The 19,829-nt window shown below is 41.6% G+C and overlaps 3 protein-coding genes across 3 annotated transcripts in view; 2 read left to right on the top strand and 1 right to left on the bottom strand.

The window, feature by feature from the left end:
* Window positions 1–6,027: 6,027 nt before the first annotated feature.
* Window positions 6,028–10,298, top strand: pdhb (pyruvate dehydrogenase E1 subunit beta). Its single transcript, XM_026167251.2, has 11 exons — window positions 6,028–6,126; window positions 6,211–6,270; window positions 7,190–7,297; window positions 7,394–7,456; window positions 7,558–7,593; window positions 8,061–8,251; window positions 8,338–8,432; window positions 8,841–8,951; window positions 9,035–9,126; window positions 9,197–9,338; window positions 9,558–10,298. The coding sequence occupies exons 1-11, from the start codon at window positions 6,088–6,090 to the stop codon at window positions 9,701–9,703; spliced, it is 1,083 nt and encodes a 360-aa protein (XP_026023036.2). The 5' UTR covers window positions 6,028–6,087; the 3' UTR covers window positions 9,704–10,298.
* Window positions 10,299–13,498: 3,200 nt separating this feature from the next.
* LOC145428670 (uncharacterized) lies at window positions 13,499–18,772 on the bottom strand. Its single transcript, XM_080301184.1, has 5 exons — window positions 17,895–18,772; window positions 16,473–16,640; window positions 16,182–16,360; window positions 15,842–16,082; window positions 13,499–14,417 (listed from the first exon to the last, which is right to left on the bottom strand). The coding sequence occupies exons 1-5, from the start codon at window positions 18,465–18,467 to the stop codon at window positions 13,956–13,958; spliced, it is 1,623 nt and encodes a 540-aa protein (XP_080157310.1). The 5' UTR covers window positions 18,468–18,772; the 3' UTR covers window positions 13,499–13,955.
* A 779-nt stretch (window positions 18,773–19,551) lies between these two features.
* kctd6a (potassium channel tetramerization domain containing 6a) overlaps window positions 19,552–19,829 on the top strand; it is a 33,040-nt gene continuing 32,762 nt past the window's right edge. The window contains exon 1 of the mRNA XM_080301190.1: window positions 19,552–19,682. The gene's annotated coding sequence lies outside the window, so the exon portion shown is untranslated. The remainder of the gene's footprint in view (window positions 19,683–19,829) is intronic.

Raw genomic sequence — 19,829 nt, 5'->3', positions numbered from 1 at the left:
ACGTGTGTTTTCATCCAGCTGTTTGTTTGTGCACACTTATTTGATGATGGTATGAGGGGGCAATGGGAGGTTTAGGAGAAATAACCCCCCCAGAAATAAGAGGTGGGAAAAGTATAATGGAGGGAGATGTGATGTACAGTGTTTAATAAATTTATTAGACCACCTGTTATAAAAGAAAAACCATTAGATCAGAGCTATATCATTATTTATGAGGCAAACTGAATTCATCTTTTTACAGCCAAATGTGAGCCGGCACTCTGGAGTGCTGTGAGTGGAAGTCAGAAATAAATCAATCAACATTCAACCACAAGCTTTTCTGTTCAGAAATACATGTAAATGACTCTAATTTGGCATCTTAATCAAAATATATCATGCTTTAATTTTGTTCTTGTAAAACAGTAAATTTCCAAATTCATGGATAACAAAAACAAGTATTTTTTTTTTTTATTATTAGAAATATTTTGATTCAAAAACTTGCACATTCTGCTACAGAAATGAATAAAAGAACAAATTTGTTAATTACCAATACTGATTACTTATGCAGCTGGGGCATAAACCTTATGCTGGGAGGTGGACTAATAAATTTAGGCGCTGTGCGTGAAGCAAGTAACATCTGTGTGAGGAAATAAGGTGTGATTGTGTGCATCCCAGCTCCTTTCACTCACAGTTGATGAAAACCGTTTCCCAGAATTCTCCTTAGCTCTGCGCTACAGTTGGATTAAAGGGAAATGAACAATAACATTAATGCTCTCACCTGGTATCCTCACAGTCTCTCATTTTAGTGCAGCATGAATTTAAAATTAGCCGCCTGCTGTTGAGGTTTATCGTACATCATTGCGTCTGTACTGCCCCGCATCAGAGCAACTTGGATGCACAGCGACGAGCAGCTCGGCTTCTGATTGTGTGCAGGGTCTTAAATTAATCTCACATCACATTTTCTCCTGACCTAAAGTAAATCCTCAATTTTTTTTTTTTTTACCTAATTTTATTTTGGTCCATCAGTCTCTTCACGTCACTGACCAGAGTCCAGATCATTTCTAATCATCCTTCCATTCACAAGTAAACTACAGATAATGCGTTGACATCAACATTACAACATTACATGTACTTCTGGGAATAGTTAACCTAATGCCACAAACTATGGAAGTTTGAACCAAGGCTTTAGATGTGTAACCGGTTCATTATTGACCTGAGTGTATTTGGGAAGATTATTCTTGCTCATATAACTGTTTCTTTCCAAGCATGCAGTGCTGTGTAACATTAAACACAAATAACATTCAGCACTAAAGTTTTGTGGATGAAGTGCAGCCCCATAGAGCTCAGCTCGCCTTCAGGATTAACTTCAGACCCTGATATCTGATTTTGATTCTTTAACATTTGTTTTTTTCCTCTGTTTTAATGTTTGTGTCCAGACTTTTGTTTGTTTTTATTGTGCCATACCCATTTGGGTGATAGTGCCTAAAGAAATCTGAATGTTTTTTTGTTATTGTACATGACAGTATGTCACATGGATCTCATCGGTTTGTGGATGGTAGTATGCCAACGCTTCAGCATGTGGCTTAGACTGGTTAGCAATTAACAATAGTCCACGTGTCTGTATAATTATTAAGCATTACTGAGTCATGATGTTATCAGATTATTTGTTCTTTCTGACAGCAGAAAACCCAAAAATATTCAGTCTGCAGTGAAAGAAAGCATTTCAGAGCAGATAATGCTGACTCACTACTTTTCAAAATTCTTGGCCGATAAGTTCTGTGCTTTAGATCCATTTCTGTCCAATCATCATGAAGGTCATCAGCTTTTTTTAAGTCTAAGTCTGCTGATGATACAAAACAAAAAATTTTGCATATTTGATTCAAAAGAGGCAGACTGACTGGCCCTGTGCTGAGTTAAACTAACAGGGCTACAACCTGATTTCAATTTACTGGACAGATTTGTGGTAAAACCTTATAAATCTGCAACAGAAAACACAACAGGTGAATAATTATGCCTTTAAATTACGTGCAACGTTTACAGCTGTCACCACAGGGCAGACAGGACCCACTGTGTGCGACAAACTGTGGCCACCTGTGGTGATTTATTCCTGATCACCCAACTTGTGTGCTGAAGCGTTGGTGGCTGAATCTGGAGCTCAGGTGAATCCTGTAACCTAAGGACTCTTTAAAAACCAAGTTTTTAGCCCTTCGATGACAGCTCAATGCTCAAATAATTTACTTTCATCATTCAGTGCAATCAGCCCAGTGTGAATGCTCATTATGTTTAACCAGAATGTGTCTCTGCAGCACTTTAGAGGGGTGGAAGCCCGGTCCATAGGGATGTTTGTTAATAAAAAATAATCCAAGGCAGCGAATTCTCTCTAATCTCCTGAGGAGTGTATTAATGCAGCTGCAAGAGGACCCCCTCATCATCAGCAAACATGAAATGGATTTGGCATCCCTGCTGTGATAAATAATACTTGTATCAAATGAATAAACATTTGGGGGAAAAAAACTGTTTCCTGTTTATTTCCACATGTTTGTTACAGTTGTGATGAACAGTTGAAGATGGAAAAGGCATGATGTGACATCTTATATGGAAGCTTATCAACAAGTTGAAAGGTTTGCTCAGGGAGGGATTCTTACAGGAAACTAAAAGATAAGTGATGAGGTTGCAAAGGTGGAAGCATAAAGAGTAGTGATGTAGCCAGAGCTGCCTGACAAAGAAGAGTTCCCTGAACACAGAGGAAGGGTAGGTTTTATAGAGGATCAACTGAGCGCACGTGTCTCCAACTGACCTGAATGTTTGGCCCTTCCCATCTGCTTCTGTTTGGAAATAAACTGATGAGGTAGGTAAGCAGACCATAACATTGCTAAAAACCCAATATTGGCCCTGCATATAAAACGTATGAATATTTAATATTTTTCTTGTTTGAGTCCAGGAAAGTAATATGACTCCCTCTTTAGTGTCCAGAGCCTTTACTCAGGGGCTCTGCCCACATCATGAAAAGTGGCAAGAGCGAGACAAGAAGAATAAAGAAGTCTTGGCAACAGGCATAGACCAACAGGCATCCATCCCTCCGTGACACTGACACAGCTACATCATCAACTGTTTTGTTATAGCTATGTTATAACTATTAACTCACCTTTTTAATTTAGCTTTTACTTAGCGTTTATTTATTTTATGCTTATTTATTCTATCCTGTTATTTTATTATTAATTTAGGCTTTACCTAATATTTATTGATTTTATTCTTATTCATTTTTTAATCTTCTTACTCTTTATATGTATATTTATATTGTATCCCGTTCTTATTTATTTTATCATTTTACCCTGTATATAGCCTATTGTGGCATATCTCCAGTGTTTCCTCGGAGGGGGCTCTCTGCACCGGGGCTGTGATCGACCGTGGCTGCTGGGTCTCTGGGGGTCCTCTCAGCCTGGCTGGGGGGCTCCTTTGCCTCCCTCCTGCTGTGTGCCCAGCCTGGAGGCTGCGGTCTGTGACCGGTAGTGATGGGTCGTTCGCGAACGAAATGGCTCTTAGAGCCGGGTCTTTGACGTGAACGACGCGAGCCGGCTCCTTATCGCGAGCCGTCACGTGGTTTTTTTTTTTCTCCTTTCTCTCACCCTCTCTCTCTCTCGCACTTTTTTCTGCTTCACTCAGCAAGCGAGCCTTGTGCTTTACGCTGGGCAGAGGGGGGAGGGGCAGTAATTACACTCAGTAACACAGGAACAGAGCCAGAGGGGGGGAGAGAGAAAGAGAGCCAGGGACAACAACGTCACATTAAAAAGGTATAGTAATCATCCACAACTATTTTCGGTTGCAGATGATAAAGGATTCATTAAGTTTATTCATGCAGGCCCATATGACAGATAATGTGCATGTTTCTTTTTGTTTTCATATTTTAATTTATATTTAATTGTGTTGTGGTTTGCAGTGTTTTGTGTTGTTTCACTTTAAATTTGTAAAAGGAAAAAGCTGAAAATTTAAATAGTTAAAAGTTGAAATGTGAATAGTTGATTTTTGTATTATATGATTTATTTATTATATTTTATATGGAGTGAATAAATAAAAGTATATTTACAGTGGCCCCTAGAGACAAAGCACATACAAACTTCAAATCACATACGAACTCTGAAGAATGTACAAACTTCAAAACACGTAAAAACTCCAAAACACGTAAAAAGACGTACGTAAAAACTCAGAAGCACATAAAAACTCAAAACACGTACAAAAGACAACAGAAGTGCTCCAGGATGCTGGGGGCAGTGTTGAACTTTTGTTACCGAGTGGCTACACAAGCCGGCAAGTACCAACGACCGGATCTGGTGTGTGGTAATAACCGGTAAATGAACATTTTTTTTTAAATTATTTGAATATATATGAGTGCCTGTATTATAAATACACAAAGAATACACATATGCTTTCAATTGTGTAATTTAAGTGATCTAGTAGCTCTGCTTTGGAAGTTCAGTTCATGCTAGAAATGTGTCTTGGAGTTTGTACGTGTTTTGTCTCTAGGGACCACCGCATATATTTATATATAAACATATATATATATATATAAAACCACGTTTTTTTACGTTAGTAATTCCTTTTGTGCATAATTTTATAATATTGTTAATAATAAATTAATTAAAGCAACAAAACAACCTGAAGAGCCGGTTCGGAGCCGAAAGAGTCGGCTCTTTTTAGTGAGCCGAACCGAAAGAGCCGGATCTCTAAAAAGAGCCGGAAATCCCATCACTAGTGACCGGCTCCCGGTGCAGACGGCTCCCTTTTATAGTGTTTCCTCACTTGGCTCATGTGAACCCAGCCCAATTTTTACTCTTTAAGTGTGCGTGTCTGTGTGTGTGGGGGGGGGGGAGAGATATGTGTGTATTCACATCATTTATGTTAATGAGAGTGTGGGGAGTGAGTTGGAGGGTGGGGTGGGCTGCTTTTAACTATGTAAAGCACTTTGTGCTACATTTTTTGTATGAAAAGTGCTTTATAAATAAAGATTGATTGATTGATTGATTGAACTCTATTTTGTGGTCTCAGGTGTAACAGTGTTAATTGCATCTTTTATATTTATGGTCACTTTTAATTTAATTCACATCGTGACACAATGTTCAAGGTGAAATGAACTCAAGGTTGGATTATTTTAATGTTTGAATTAAAAGTTGTTTAAAGCATCTTCCTCCTACCTTTATTTGTATATCCCAGGTTTGGCCACACCTCTTCTATATATGAAGCTAAAAAGACTTGTGCAAAGCATACACCTTTGCATCTCTTAGTTAAAGCCTCCTGTCTCCTCTCAGCACAGAAATTAGCACTGAGACTGATTTTGATGTTTGAGGACCGGCAACATCAAATAAATATGCACGTATATATGACTTCTATTTGCTATTACGTGATATGTGTGTGACAAATAAACGGATCTTGAATCTTAAAACAAGCACTAATTTGATAAATACCAGTAAAGTTAACCTTCAATATATAATCATATATGTCATACATAATCGTACAATCATACATAATGTGTGTGTGTGTTATAAATGTTCAACTCATGTTTTCACTCATTTTCTATGATGATATCTGGTAAACTGACAGTACCGTTAGAGCTTGATCAGAATGAGGATTGGAAACATATTTCTTAATGGATATGAAAAAGTTTGGAAATTAAACTTGCAGTCAAACATAATACAAAAACAAAAATTCTATTGTGGCATACTAGAAAAATACCCCCCCCCCCCCCCCCCCACACACACACACACACACACACAAAGTGCCATTTTCCATTGCCAACTTGAATATGTGTTGCATATGAAATAATGTCAAAGTGCACAGATTAAATAAAAAAAATGAATGAAAAAGTAGTGAGTCACACTATTTATGTATTTATTTATCTATGTATGTTTTGCCGTATTGGTCTTCCATATAGACGCCTGCGCGGCTCCGTGTCCTTGGATATTTCTACCCCCATTTTCTACTCTCCCGCCTCCTTATTTGTTTGACCACTGTGATTGGCTGTTCGAAATGACACACTATGAGGTGCCGTCTTGATTGGTTAAAATCCACCAGCTTCCACTATTACGTCACTCCAGTTCGACAGAGGACAGGTTCAAGATGGCAGCGTCCCTGAGGTGCTTTCTCCGCTCCGGAAAGGTATGGATTAAATCGATGTTTTTGAAGCACTGTTTGGTCTTTCTGGGAGTGTAATGTTCGTGCGTCCTTTCTTTTCTCCTGCAGAATACCGTGTCAGCTCTGCAGCGGCGGGAATTTCACAGGAGCGTTCCGGCCGCAGTACAGGTCAGTGTTAGCAACTAGCAGGCTAGCTGTTTCTACAGCGAATGATGTCGGTATGTGTAGTTTTAATTGCACAGACAACAATAACAGGCTGAAAACTGGGTGGAGACTTGTTTTAGTCAGTAGCTGCCTGTTTTAAATACGTGTGTTAAGGGTTTAGGGGTCGTGCTGTTGTGCGGTCACTGAGCAGAGGGATGCGGGTTTACATCACATCAGCCCTCATCGCGCTGACAGCTGTCTCACATTAACATAAGTCACTGTCAGAAGTTTAAGGGGAAAACTATTGAAACAAAGCTTAAGCTCTGAAACAGTGCAGACAACAAAATGCACACTTAAGTAGAACCGCAAGAAAAATCCTGAAATTTGAGGTATTTTAAACTGCAAAACGAGAAGTGCTGCTGAAATGCTCATGTCAGTGTCTTTAAATATTGTAGCTGTATCTGGGCTTGCTCGTGTATCAGGTCTGTCTTTCAAGCAGTTCCTTCATAATTGGCGGGAGGTCCAAGGGATCGCTCAGGGAGTTTGTGTTCGCTCAGACACATGACAAATTAGAGGGACCATTGGCTGTAACATTGACATCAGACTGTGCACTCTAGGGCAGAGTAACGGACAAGTTTAAGGTCAGAGCTGTGATTTTAAGTGGTCATTAAATCAGTGACAAAATTAAGCAGATTTAAACAATTTCTACTTGTGTTGGATACAAATAACTACCAAGAGTGACTTTCAGCTTTTGGGTTCTGAACTAAAGCCTCCAGTCTTCTGATTGCCACTTGAGACTAAAGTCTCCTGAATGTTTACAGCCTTATGTGAAACAGGTTTTGGATGGAGAATTGCTATTGTGGCGTCCATTAGTTACATTTTAACTTCAGTTTGTGGAAAGCAGCGTTCTGACCTGTACTGATGGTTTTGTTGCCACTGTTAGATGACAGTCCGTGATGCCCTGAACCAGGCAATGGATGAGGAGTTGGAGAGGGACGAGCGAGTGTTCCTGCTGGGTGAGGAAGTCGCCCAGTATGACGGTGCCTACAAGGTAAGTTTAAAGCTTAGACTGCAAGTGAAGTTCCTGGAGGCAGTTTGTGTTCTGTCCCAATGAGGGCAGTCAGACTAATGGTGGTTACTGGTGCAGGTGAGCAGAGGACTGTGGAAGAAGTATGGAGACAAACGAATTATTGACACTCCAATCTCAGAGGTGAGATACAAACTGCCTGCCCAACAGATGTTTTCCACAAATCTAAGTATCCCCACTGGTGGTGTTGGACTCATTTTAGCAACTTTTTGTTTTTGGTGCAGATGGGGTTTACTGGTATTGCAGTTGGAGCTGCTATGGTAAGTCTGACATGTTCCTGATGGGATATACTAAACACTGACTTTTGTAACATTTTCACTTGCGTTTGTTTAAAACGTCATTCTAAACACTGAAGGTAATTCTTTTAGTCAAGAATTACCTGAGATAATGGGCGTAAGTTCAACATCTTCATAATTACACTTGAATTCTAAGCAGTAATTCAGTTCTGTGCACACTTTGCTCTCTACAGACCTGAATTATGGCTCAATTGCCCCCCCAAATTAGCTTTACACCTCAATAAAGCAGTACACAGTCAACTCCCAAGCCACCTTGACTTGTATAATAAAGCACTTTTCCTACCTTGAAGCCATAAATGCCAAAATAAGAGTTCCTTTAGACTAGAATGCTTCAAAGTACAGATTATGAAAGCTCTTCAGATTCACAAACTACCTGATACTTAAAACTTGCAAGTGACAAATTCCCTAACAAGATCAATGTCCTCTTGCAGGCTGGTCTGAGGCCCATCTGTGAATTCATGACCTTTAACTTCTCCATGCAAGCCATTGACCAGATCATAAATTCTGCAGCAAAGACCTACTACATGTCAGCTGGGCTACAGTCAGTCCCAATTGTTTTCAGAGGCCCTAATGGAGCATCAGCAGGTGTCGCTGCACAGCATTCACAGTGCTTTGCTGCATGGTGCGTTCAAGACGTCACTTTACTGTTTGCAGTAACTCTAGCTGATGTTTGGCAGCTCTGACATCAGTGTTGTCATTTGTCTCCAGGTATGGTCACTGTCCAGGACTGAAGGTTGTAAGTCCATGGAACTCAGAAGATGCTAAAGGCCTCTTGAAATCAGCCATCAGAGATGAAAATCCTGGTGAGATGCCACACTGAAACGCTTAAAACTTGGACAGTCACCCTGCATATCAATGTTCAGGCACTGCTAGCTCAGTTGATTACAAAGTTTTTAATTAAACAAGCCAGCTGGTCCCTATTTGTCTCAGCCAAAAGTCAAACAGTAACTCAAGCATTGTTGGACTGCAACGGACTAGTCCTTGTTCTGCTCTGGAGGGTAACTTTAACGCAACAAACACTTCTCCCAGCTACCAATCAAGGCACTTGTCCCTCATTCACAGGATGAGGTGCTACCAGGAGAAGCAGAAATTATTCCCCTAATAGTTTGAAAGTATTTAAAATGGCATAAACATCAGCTGAAAATGCAGCTTGAGTGAGTTTGTAGCAGCCTGGCTGTTCAAACAGACATGTGAACTGAATCTGTCTGCAGTGGTGGTCCTGGAGAACGAGCTGCTGTATGGCGTTCCCTTTGAGATGTCAGAGGAAGCGCAGTCCAAAGACTTCACCATTCCCATTGGAAAAGCAAAGATTGAGAGACAAGGTGAGTGACAGAACACCAGGATCTGGATCCCAAGTTTTTAACACTGAGGCTTAAAAAGTCATTTCTGAACATGTCCTTTTCAGGCAATAGCATCACCCTCGTTGCTCACTCTCGGTATGTTGGTCACTGCCTGGATGCCGCAGCTGTCCTTGCCAAAGAGGGAATAGAGTGTGAGGTAATGCAACACCTATTGACTGGCTGAGCTAGACTGCTCAGAAGCGTCTTAACCATTTCTTGTCTGTCAGGTGATCAACCTTCGGACCATCCGACCCATGGATGTGGAGTCTATTGAGACCAGTGTGATGAAGACCAATCACCTGGTGACTGTTGAGGGTGGCTGGCCTCAGTTTGGGGTTGGAGCAGAGATCTGTGCCAGGATCATGGAAGGTAATCTAAGCTCAAACTAATTTAAAAAAGTAAAATTTGCATGCATAACTGGTTCCCTTAAACTCTTAGATCTGGATCTTCAGGAGCCAAAGCATAGATGACACATATTGGGATTGACACTGTAATGATTGCTCGTGTATTTACTAATAGCTGTTCAGTCTGAAGTCACAACCTCTAATTATTTCAGGCCTCGAGACTAACATGCCTTTAATTTCTCAGGTCCTGCCTTCAACTACCTGGATTCTCCTGTTACCAGAGTAACTGGCGTGGACATCCCCATGCCATACGCTAAAATCTTGGAGGACCACAGTCTGCCGCAAGTCAAAGACATCATTTTCTCTGTGAAAAAGACCCTCAACATCTGAGACCCTCATCCACCGGAGTTCTTGTTTACAGATGGTGGCAAAATATCTAATGTGTAAATATCGCCAAGCGCTCCAGATGTTGAACAATGCACACAGCTGTGTAGCTCAGAGCAGTGGACACTGTTTCAGTCATCCCAGCACCTATGTGTTAACTCTGTTACTAACTTGACTTAACTGTCTGTGGCTCTGGCTGCTCTCTTGCACTTTTCCCAATTTTAAAAAGAGAAGAGGAAAAAAATGTATCGTACAATCTGTTGGCTGTAATTTATTGTCAAATTAAATTTTTGACTCTTCCCAAAGTTTACCAATTAGTCTGGACTCTAAAGTATCTGTTAACTGTTCTCGGCTATTTGCTTTCAATTACCCTTCTCAAGAGGTTTTTCAGATTTGGATAATCATTTTTATTTTTCCACTCTTTATTCATCTGAACTGGGATGAAAGTCATCCTGCTGCTGCCTTTAAAACGCACACTTCACTTAACTCAGACTTGGGGTTTGTCTTTAAAAATGGGGAAAATGGCACCGCTGTGAGCTGGAAACATTTAATGTAGCGGCTCATTTCTGTTGACTGTTGCAGAAATAAACTTTGATCCTCAGTTTTGTTTGATTTACTACATCTACACCATCCTGCCCACAGTTGAATTGTTTGACCAGATTTGCACTAAAGACCTCATCTTGAGAGAAACCCATGGAAACTGAAGTTTCTGAAGACACTAGACTAATCTGAACTAAACGATTGAAATATGCTGGCTGAGAAACTGCAGGTGGACTGCTACTGTGACAGATTAAAATTGTTGGAAAGAGGTCTGAGTGATGGGAAAAGACTTGAAGAAAACTCTTCCCAACCCAGAATGTGAGCTGTTTTATCCAGAGGATAAAACAGCTCACATTCCAGTAGGTCAAATGAAAACTGAAACATTTGGATTTCCAGAGTAATAATTTGTTGCAGACGCCTGGACCAAACTCCATAAAGGTCTAACTTCAGATTTTATTAACCCCGTGAGGCCTGAAGTGACGTGCTCTAACATTCACACATCAGGGGGAGCTTAGAGTTCAGTATCTTGCCCAAAGACACGTTGGCATGCAGACAGCAGCCGCCGGGGATCACACCACTGACCTTCCAATGAGCACATGATCTGTCTCCTAAGGAAGCGCCACCTTGGGCTCAGAGTCATGACTGGGACCTTACAAGGTTAATGAAGTGCAGTTACTCATTGTATTATGACAACAAAGTGTGTTGTTAGTTTAAATTGATGGAGTTCAACAGCTCTGAAAGAAGAATACTTTCAACTGTTTGTTATCCAGTGGTTTTACTGGTTGAGATTAAAACTGGTTCATGCAATAGAATCAGTCACACAGTGTCAGCCAGTTTTCCCGACTAATCCTTGTCCTGGACTAAAAGCAAATTTAGAAGATTAAGATTTTTTTTTTATTCTAGGGTTAGGTTTCATCCACACCTGAGAAACAGAGCCTCAGTGAATTTGTACATTTTGGTTTTGAGGACACTCAGTCAGCAGGAGAACCCACAGGCCCAGGGTGCACCTTATACTGGTGCCCAGTTCAGATAAAAAGAGGAGAGTTGTGTTGGGAAGGGCATTTGGTGCATGATTCATGATCTTTATGCAGATTAAAATAATTCTGGTCAAAGTCCTGGATGGAGGCAGATGATGTGCTGTCACAACCCAGCGACTGTTTATGTGATGTGGATTAAAAAGATGCATAGTGCTAATTTCCAGGTCTGTACTTTTGAGCCTTTATCAGCACCTCAGTACATCCTGTCTAAACAGTTTCCTCATTGGCTGTCCCTCATCTGGCTCCCACAAAGAGAATTTGGTGCCTATTAGCTATGCCTCTTTATATACAGACTTCATTATTTATAAATTGTTTAAACATATACACTGGTATATTGTGTTCATATGTGACAGAAAATAGGGAAAAACATCACGGATACCCTTTAAGAGCAGCAATAAACAAGAGTCAATGTAGCCTTAAACATTTTTATTGGTTAACTTTTTGCAGTAAGAATCTCAGTTTCAGACTCGCTGTGCTTCCCCTGTCTGAGCGTCAGATCTGAGATCAGTCAGAAAACACAGCGATCTACAACTTAAACATAAAAATAAAAACCATCTCTGAGACTCTGAGAAACCCCAACGGACCAAACCTCGTTACAAATCAGAGCGAGTTACAGAGTGTCCTGCTTCAGGAAGCTCTCAGACTGAACTGAGCAAACAGATCATCATTTTTAAACTCTTAAATGTTACAGGTCTTTGACTTTGTAATAATCCCATGAAAAGAACATCACACTCTGGTTCAAATTACAGTTACAAACCCCCCCCCCCAAACCTATCTAACATTCATTTCCACTGTAATCAGGACCGAAGTGCAAAAAATTATCTTTTCTGAAACTTATTAGTAAACTTCACTGAAATTACAGTCTAAGGAACTTTTTTTGGTATTTATCACATCTTTAAAGGCTTTTTACACATTTCCCACTGTGTTCGTGTCATGCCAAAAAAGTTCCTCTAAAAGCTCTGATACATTAAACAATCTCCTGAAAACCAAACATAAGAACACTAACTACCACTGAAAGTCTGTTTTAATGGTTACTCAGTGGCTATGATGTCTGCAGGCGCCCGAATCTGCAATCCTGCCATCGGTCCAGCATGACACGAAGAAACGATGCATAAAAGCTTCGCTGTGCATCAAACAAGCACACCAAAGCCTTCGATCGCTTCAGTTTGGTTCATCAAAGCTAACAAAAAGTCCAGGTCCTTTTCTCGGGTGTGGATCTACTCAGCTCCCAGCCTCAGTCCTTTGAGACGTCACAGTGTTCAGAATCAAACTCGCACAATCTTCTCCTGCCAGTTTGTAAAAATAAAGATGGCGTAACAGCAGCAGGATTAGAAAATTTTCACCTCCTGATAGCTCTGACAGTCCAATGAACACGGAGTCCACGACGGTCACTGATGGCTTTAGTCAAAGTGTTTGAGGATATCCAGTCTCTCTGAAGCTAAAAGTGCAGCTTGTACCCCCCTCTCATGCATTTTACATGGCATCACAAGCAGTTTAATTTTTTTTGTAAGAGTAACTGTGTAATTACAGGGAAGTGCTTTGAGATTCAATCGATATCCAGAATTTAAGAAAAACTCCATGGAGGGAACTGCTCGGACTTTACTGAAAGTTAGGGTGTGTTTAAGTGTAAATCTTATGAGCAGAAAAAGATTCAGTGTTATGAGAATCAAGCCATAATGTAATGAGAATAGAAATGTGCTGGCCACTTGAGGCTGTCTCCAAACACGAGCCAATCCCCATAGAGTCATATGGTTAAATGGATGACTTTACAACAAATAAAAACATGTTTTGGTCTGTAATGGATAGTTTTCCACTTTGTATCGACTTTATAAGCAGTGGGTTTTGATAGAACTGATAGTTTTGGAGATTGTTAGGCATACAGTTAGAGTGGGAAGGTACGGAAACAAAGCCAGGTGTAACCAATCGCTGCCTGCTAGGCCTCACTTGTGCTAATCTGAGACTCTGAAGTGGCCCTAGCCGCTCTATATACAGCTTTTGGATGACTAACATTAAAGTTTTGGTGAATGGAGTTTGGCAGTAAATCAATGAACTAGCTTAACAGAGTTTCCTGACAGAGAGCGCTGTTCAATGTTTAGCAGCATCTCATCTTCTGCTACTAAAAGTTCAAAATACTATAAAGAGAATATTTTGGTTTTAATGTGAAAACTTGTGACCGAGTGCAAAACCTTAACGCACGATCAACTAACAAATAATCAAAACAAAATAACTTTATTCTCATAACGTTTATTTTCTGTTGCTATATTTGACTTTACTAACATAATATTTCAATATCATGTGAAATAATTACTTTAATCTTCAAACTAAAAGAGCAAAAGGCCCAGTGTTTTTACTTTTTTATTCTCTAGGTCATTGTACTTCATCCTGTTGCTGTTCTTGTGATTTGAGCCAAATTTGTCATTTTCCTTTTTAAATCTGAATTTTCTTTAATTTGCTATGAGTTACAATGAAAGGAAGAATTTGTTGATTTTCAGTCATAATTAATCAGCTGTGGGTGTTTTGCTGTTAGTCACATTGGAGCAGTTTTTGTGTTCTTGGGCTCAAACTGAAACATAACATTTATAGTAAAGCTCTTATTACTTTCCCTCTACAGTTACTAACCATGCCAGGGAAGAGGGCGGGGACTCTGTGCTGCTCTCTGATTGGAGGAGGGGCCTGCAGTCTTAAGGAGCTGACAGATCTGATCGTCCGACCTCCGAGTGTCCCTTCAGCAATCCGAGCCTCACAACCACCACCCTCTTCTTTTTCTGCTCCGAGTCCTCATCATCATCATCGTCGTCGTCATCCTCCTCCTGCTGCTCCTTCGCCTTTCGTTTCACTCTCTCCTTCCTCTTCTCCTCCTTCCTCTGCTTTTTCGCCCTCTTCTTTCTCTTCTTTTCTTCTTTTTCCTCCTCTGCACGATCCTCCTCAACCTCTTCCTCCTCTTGCATCCCGTCCTGCACTTCCTCTTCAACTACCTCCTCTTCTACTGCCATCACCATTTCCTCCTCTTCCTCCTCCTCTTCATTGTCATCATCTTCCTCCTCCTCATCTTTCTCTTCTTCATCTTCCTCTTCATCTGTCATCACTTCTCCCATCTGTTCTTTCAGTTGCTCTTCTTTAGCGTTCATCCCGGCGTCTCCATCCTGTGTCGATCGATAGAAACAGTCAAAAACAGCGCCCGTGTGGTCAAAAATATCACTTTAAGAGTTTAAAGTATGTTTACAGCTAGCTGGTTGAATTTCATGTTAAATGACCAATCTAACATTTTTCTAAATGTAAACAAATCACATATAAAGCTTGGATTCCCTCGCCCCCACACAGCAATCATCATGAAGTCCATTCATTTGTGCTGAGCAAAGATCTTTGACTGTTTTGTTTAATCTTCCCCACAGCCACTGAATAGTCATGGCAAGAATCGTGGTCTTAAAATAAAAAGGGAAAAACAAAATGAAACTATATTGTATAGAAGTTGAGACGAGCATTAGCACCTCCAAGTGTCGGAGCAGAAAAGGGTGAAAAGTTGCTACGCCAAGTGGTGGAGTTCAAGTATCTCAGGATGTGTCTCATGAATGAGGGGAGCAGGGGATTTGTGCACGGGTTTGTTTTTGTGACAAGTTTAAAAACCAAGCTGTAAATTTTCTGGTGGAGCCACATTCCTACCCTCACTTACGTCTACAAGCTGTGGGTACTAACCAAAAGGGTGAGATCCCACATACATGCAGCAGACGTGTCTGCGCTTTCCCTTAGAGATGTGGGAGGGGCTCAAAGTAGAGCCAGCTGAAGGTGTTCAGCATCTGACCAGGATGCCTCCTGGTTCAGAGGTTATGTTATACTGGGAGGAGACCCTGAGGCTGAGCCACGACACATTGGCTTGGGAATGCCTCAATGGTTGTGGTGGCTGGGGAGTGAGAAGTCTAGCCCCCAAGAGCTGGACCAACTAAATGACAAAAAAAATAATAATTGTTTTTTTAAATGCAAGAATGGATGGATGATTTTATACAAGGATGTAGATTAGTCCAGGCCTTTATAATCAAGGACATGTTTATTTTACAGATTCATTAACGCATGTGAACTAACTCATTCACTGCCAGCCATTCAAATGGAACAACAAGACTTGCACCACATTTTTGTCTCACTGCGCAATCCCTTACGTGCGCAAACCCTGCACCTCCTTGCAGGTCTACTTTTACTGCTGGTGGGCTTCAGTTGAACTTATGTTGACTGCCATTGACGTCTATAGACGTCAATGGCAGTCAACGTAAGTTTTTCAATTGACGTCTATAGACGTCAATGGCAGTGAATGAGTTAAACACATGTCTGGTTAAAAAAAATAAAGCACAGCCCAGAGGACTTCAAACATCCCCGACGTCCTCACAGTACCCGACCCCACAGAGCACCTGCAGGGGTCACATAATCACTGTCTTGAAGTATTTTGGTGGCATGAAGAGTTTCATTTTTAAAACTTGCTTGATTCTATAGTTCACACATTAGTTCAATCTCAGCCACATCGACACAGATTGCATATTTATCTTGTTTTCAGTCCAGCCCTACCGGTGGTGACACTCACCATGTCTTTGCCATTTCGCAGTCTGTGCAGCAGCAACCTGACGGTGTCTTTGTTCTGGCACAGGCCCATAGTGTTGAGGATTTCAAGGGCGGACCCGGAGCAGCCCTGCAGGCGGAGCTCAGCCCCCAGAGCGGCCTGCAGGAAGTTGTTCTTCCAGATGTTCCTGGTGAAGAGAGGGATGGAGAGCGCCACCACAGTCCGTCGCTCCAGCAGCATGAAAGCCTGCTCCTCTGTCAGCTGGCTGCCGAACAAATAAAGAAAATTCAAACTGTTGACCCATGTTTGCTTGGATGAGATGAAGTCTTAGTACTGATGTAAAAACATTCCGAGTCAGACTTACCTGTTGCTCTTGTAGAGGGCATTGATGTCTGGGAACAGTGAGCGGAGGCACGTGGTGACAAGCGGAGCCTTTTCCTGAACCCAGTTCAGACATCGCCGCCAGGGGAAGGACGACAGCGGTTTTTTCCCAGATACCTTCTGATGGAAGGGACTGTCTGACAGTCGCGACAGCGTCTTCATCTAAAACATCACCAGGAAACACAAGAATGCAGGCAGTCACGATTACATAACAAAAACAGCTACCAGTTAAGAAGACATCAAATACGAGATGTCAGGAAGCTTCTTTCCTCACCTCATTTTTCAGCTGTTTGCTCCAGAACTCCATCATGGGTTTCCGGGCACCTTTAGAGGACCAGAGCATTTGGAAAGCAGCTTTGTAGCTGGACTTGCTCACAAGCAGCGCTGCTTTGCTCTTTTTCCCCATCCTGCAACCTGCTGCCTTCTTATCATTCACCTGCGACTACACACACACACACACACACACACACACACTAAGAGTGTTTTTAAAACACCAACACACCAATGACAACTTCAAAAAAAATGTGCTTACAAAAGCATTTCAGTACAAGATTTGTGATTCGGCTTGGAAAATCTGAAGTGGATTTTTTCCACAGTTTTAACAGACAACATTTATCAAGGAAGTAACTGACAGAGAAAAACTGCAGATGGCAGAAATGCAGAAAAAATAAGATGAAATTGCATATTTTGATGGCAGACAGAGACTGTATATAAAGAACAGAAGACATGATGTCACCAACTGGTCAGTGAAGGTTATGAAACCTGCACATATGGTAACAAGTTACCAATTAGAGAGCAAAGCCACCATAAACCATAATCTTATTGTCCTTTTTCCTCACAATGATGAGAAGACTCCAATTTATAAATAAATATCATGATGAATTAAGTAAGAATTGAAACTAACTGAAAAAGCAAAAACTTCTGTGAAGTTTTTATTGAGATCAAACATTACATAAAACAAAGAGTCATTTTCCCCTTGTTTTCCATACACTTTAAATTTTTTATTTATTCATTTATTTTTTTAAAATCAGAGGAGGTGCCCCATGTGGTCCAAGAAAAACAATGTTTTCTTGGACCGCATACCCGGAAGTTGCATCCCTCTACTTGCAGCTTTACCTTTTTATCTAAGGCCCTTCCAACAGATGAACATATGCTTCATATGTCTAAAAATAAACCGAAGCTGACTTCTGTCTGTACAAAGGATTCAAACCACTTTTGATAAACTACCAAAACAGTACTCTGAGCCAGGACTCTAGTCTATGGGACAGAAAAGTAGCTATGAAAAGAATATAAAGAAACAACTGCTATGTCCAAAAATGCAAGTGTTTTGCTTTGAAGCACTATTAGCTGCAGCTCAACTAAGGTTAGGCCATACTTTTTGTTTTATGAATTTATACCGCAACACAGTACATTGGGTCAACCAGGTAAGTCGTTTGGGACACAATGGTAATGATAACCTAAGGAAAAAGTAGAGCTCCTTCAGAAGATGGGGGGTGAGACTAAAAGGAAACAACTACAAACTCAGGAGCTCATGTTCAAAAACATCAGCAGATTTCACTGTGAAATGCTGCCCCCTGGTGGGAGGGGGGGGTAATTGTAAGCGATACCTGTAACCAAAGGGGAAATACCTGCTGCCCTACACGTGCTTATATACACAATAGAGAAGCTGAACTTATACCATCTGTCACACACACACCGGTTTAGTCGGAGGCGGCTTCAGCCACAGATTCCGTTTCCCGCTCTGTTTGCGTTTGCATTTGCTCCGGATCACCTGCGCGCACGTCTCGCACAGGAAGGACTTTTCGTGGACCACGCAGCCCGGGAAGGCCCACTGCACAGTTTCCGGGGAGGTGAACGTGTACACCGCCCTCCGGTTGAAGGACCGACCGTGCCGCTCGAACTCGAGCCTGCAGCAGGAGCAGTTTTTGTCCTCCGGCCGCCTCACTCGCCGCGGACCTCCGCGATGGACCGCCTGAGCAGCCAACTGAGAGTCTTCAGTCTTTTGGGGGTGTACTCCGGTCTGTGCCTCCACTTCATTCCCAACAGGGCAGTCTACCTCTGCACCCACAGTGGGTTCTGGAAGCTCCATTTGCAGGGACTCAGAGGGCTGCACCAGGACGCTCTGCACGGGCTCTCCCGGAGGATTGGTGGAAGAGCTCGCCAAGTTTGTGTCTGCAGTGTGGGCATAGTCGTGCTCGTTAGATTCGGCTGAGGGACCCGTTTCCTCATCGTTCCCCGCGTTGGCGTCAGCATTTTCACTCGCCATCATAACTTCAGTCTTCTGTTTGTGGTGAGATACGCAGAGAGAAAAACTCTGTCCGGATCCGGTTCACAGCAGAGGGCTAACGGTGTGAGCTAACGTCAAATCCCGCCAGCGTTATCCTGGAATCGCTGCCCGGCGGAACTCCTCTAGGGGCCTTCACAGATATGTGCGAGAGAAAATCTGGTTGATATTCGGTGCAGTGCAGTGAAAATAAAGGCAGACTTCCAGCTGCAAAAACTCGGCAACAAATGGAAAACAGACGAGCTGAGAGCTACAGGATGTAGTCTCTGATAAATAAAACAGATCGTGTCCCTATTGGGTGACCGGTTGTTCTGTGCGCCCCCTGTGGTGGGAGGTAATTGCTACACTCCCAAGCTCATTATAATCAGAACTGAAAAAATAAATCAGCCACGCTTCCAGTTTAGGGGTCACACCTCCTAACCCACCCAGCCACTTGGGTGTGGCTCTCAGTGTACTGTCCCAGCTTTCATCTTACATCCTGGAAAGTCTCCAGGGCACTTTTGCACAGTCTGCAATGTGAATCCTATTGGCCATGGTAGACTCCTGCCTCTGTGGATCTGCTATTTAAGGCAGATCTGCTATGTGCTGTCTTTTTAAGCTGGCCTTTTCTAGCCACTGATAGGATTTCTTGATATCACCCACTTCCTTTATGTGTCCTCATACCTTTGTCTTCATGCCTTTGTCTTCTGCTGCCTAAGGCATTTTTGAGCAGCTCTTTTCCGGGATGTAGCTTCCTGATGTATTTGTGGACACACTGTGTTTAATTCTAGATTGTGGTTCCAAAATTCACGAATCCTTGCCCTCCCTCTTTCCATTGATTATAGAGACAGAGGGATTCTGGGCTTTCTTTCTTTCTTTCTTTCTTTCTTTCTTTCTTTCTTTCTTTCTTTCTTTCATTTAAATATACTTATTTGATTATTTTCTTGACTGGCTTTCACATATCTTGTGTAATTCATATTTAGACTTTGATAGCTCATTTGTTTTCATATCTATCAAGTTCCTTTTTTTATTTCCTGATTCATTCGAGCTGCACACTGTAGGTTTATTGGTTTATTTACATTCTCCACTTTTATTTTGGCAGATCTTACCGGAAGTCTTTAGTATTAATTATGACGGACATACAGGTTAGCTAGCAATAGCTCTAACCTCCATCTGTGTTTGTGGTTGAAGCGGTGGTTGGTAGTGATGAAGCCGTTATAGGTAAGACCCGACTGACTTTTTAAATATATGTTTTTATGAAAGTATCGGTGTGATGCTTTTTTCCCCTTACAGCTATGATGCTAACGAGCTAGCAGGCGTTAGCCGCAGCACACTGGTCAGCTTCAGTGAGATAGATACCAGCCTTCA

The sequence above is a fragment of the Astatotilapia calliptera genome, chromosome 5 (assembly GCF_964374335.1).
Source record: "Astatotilapia calliptera chromosome 5, fAstCal68.1, whole genome shotgun sequence".
Classification (NCBI taxonomy): domain Eukaryota; kingdom Metazoa; phylum Chordata; class Actinopteri; order Cichliformes; family Cichlidae; genus Astatotilapia; species Astatotilapia calliptera.
The sequence above is the reverse complement of the archived record's forward strand: the minus strand, read 5'-3'. Positions and strand labels throughout refer to the sequence as shown.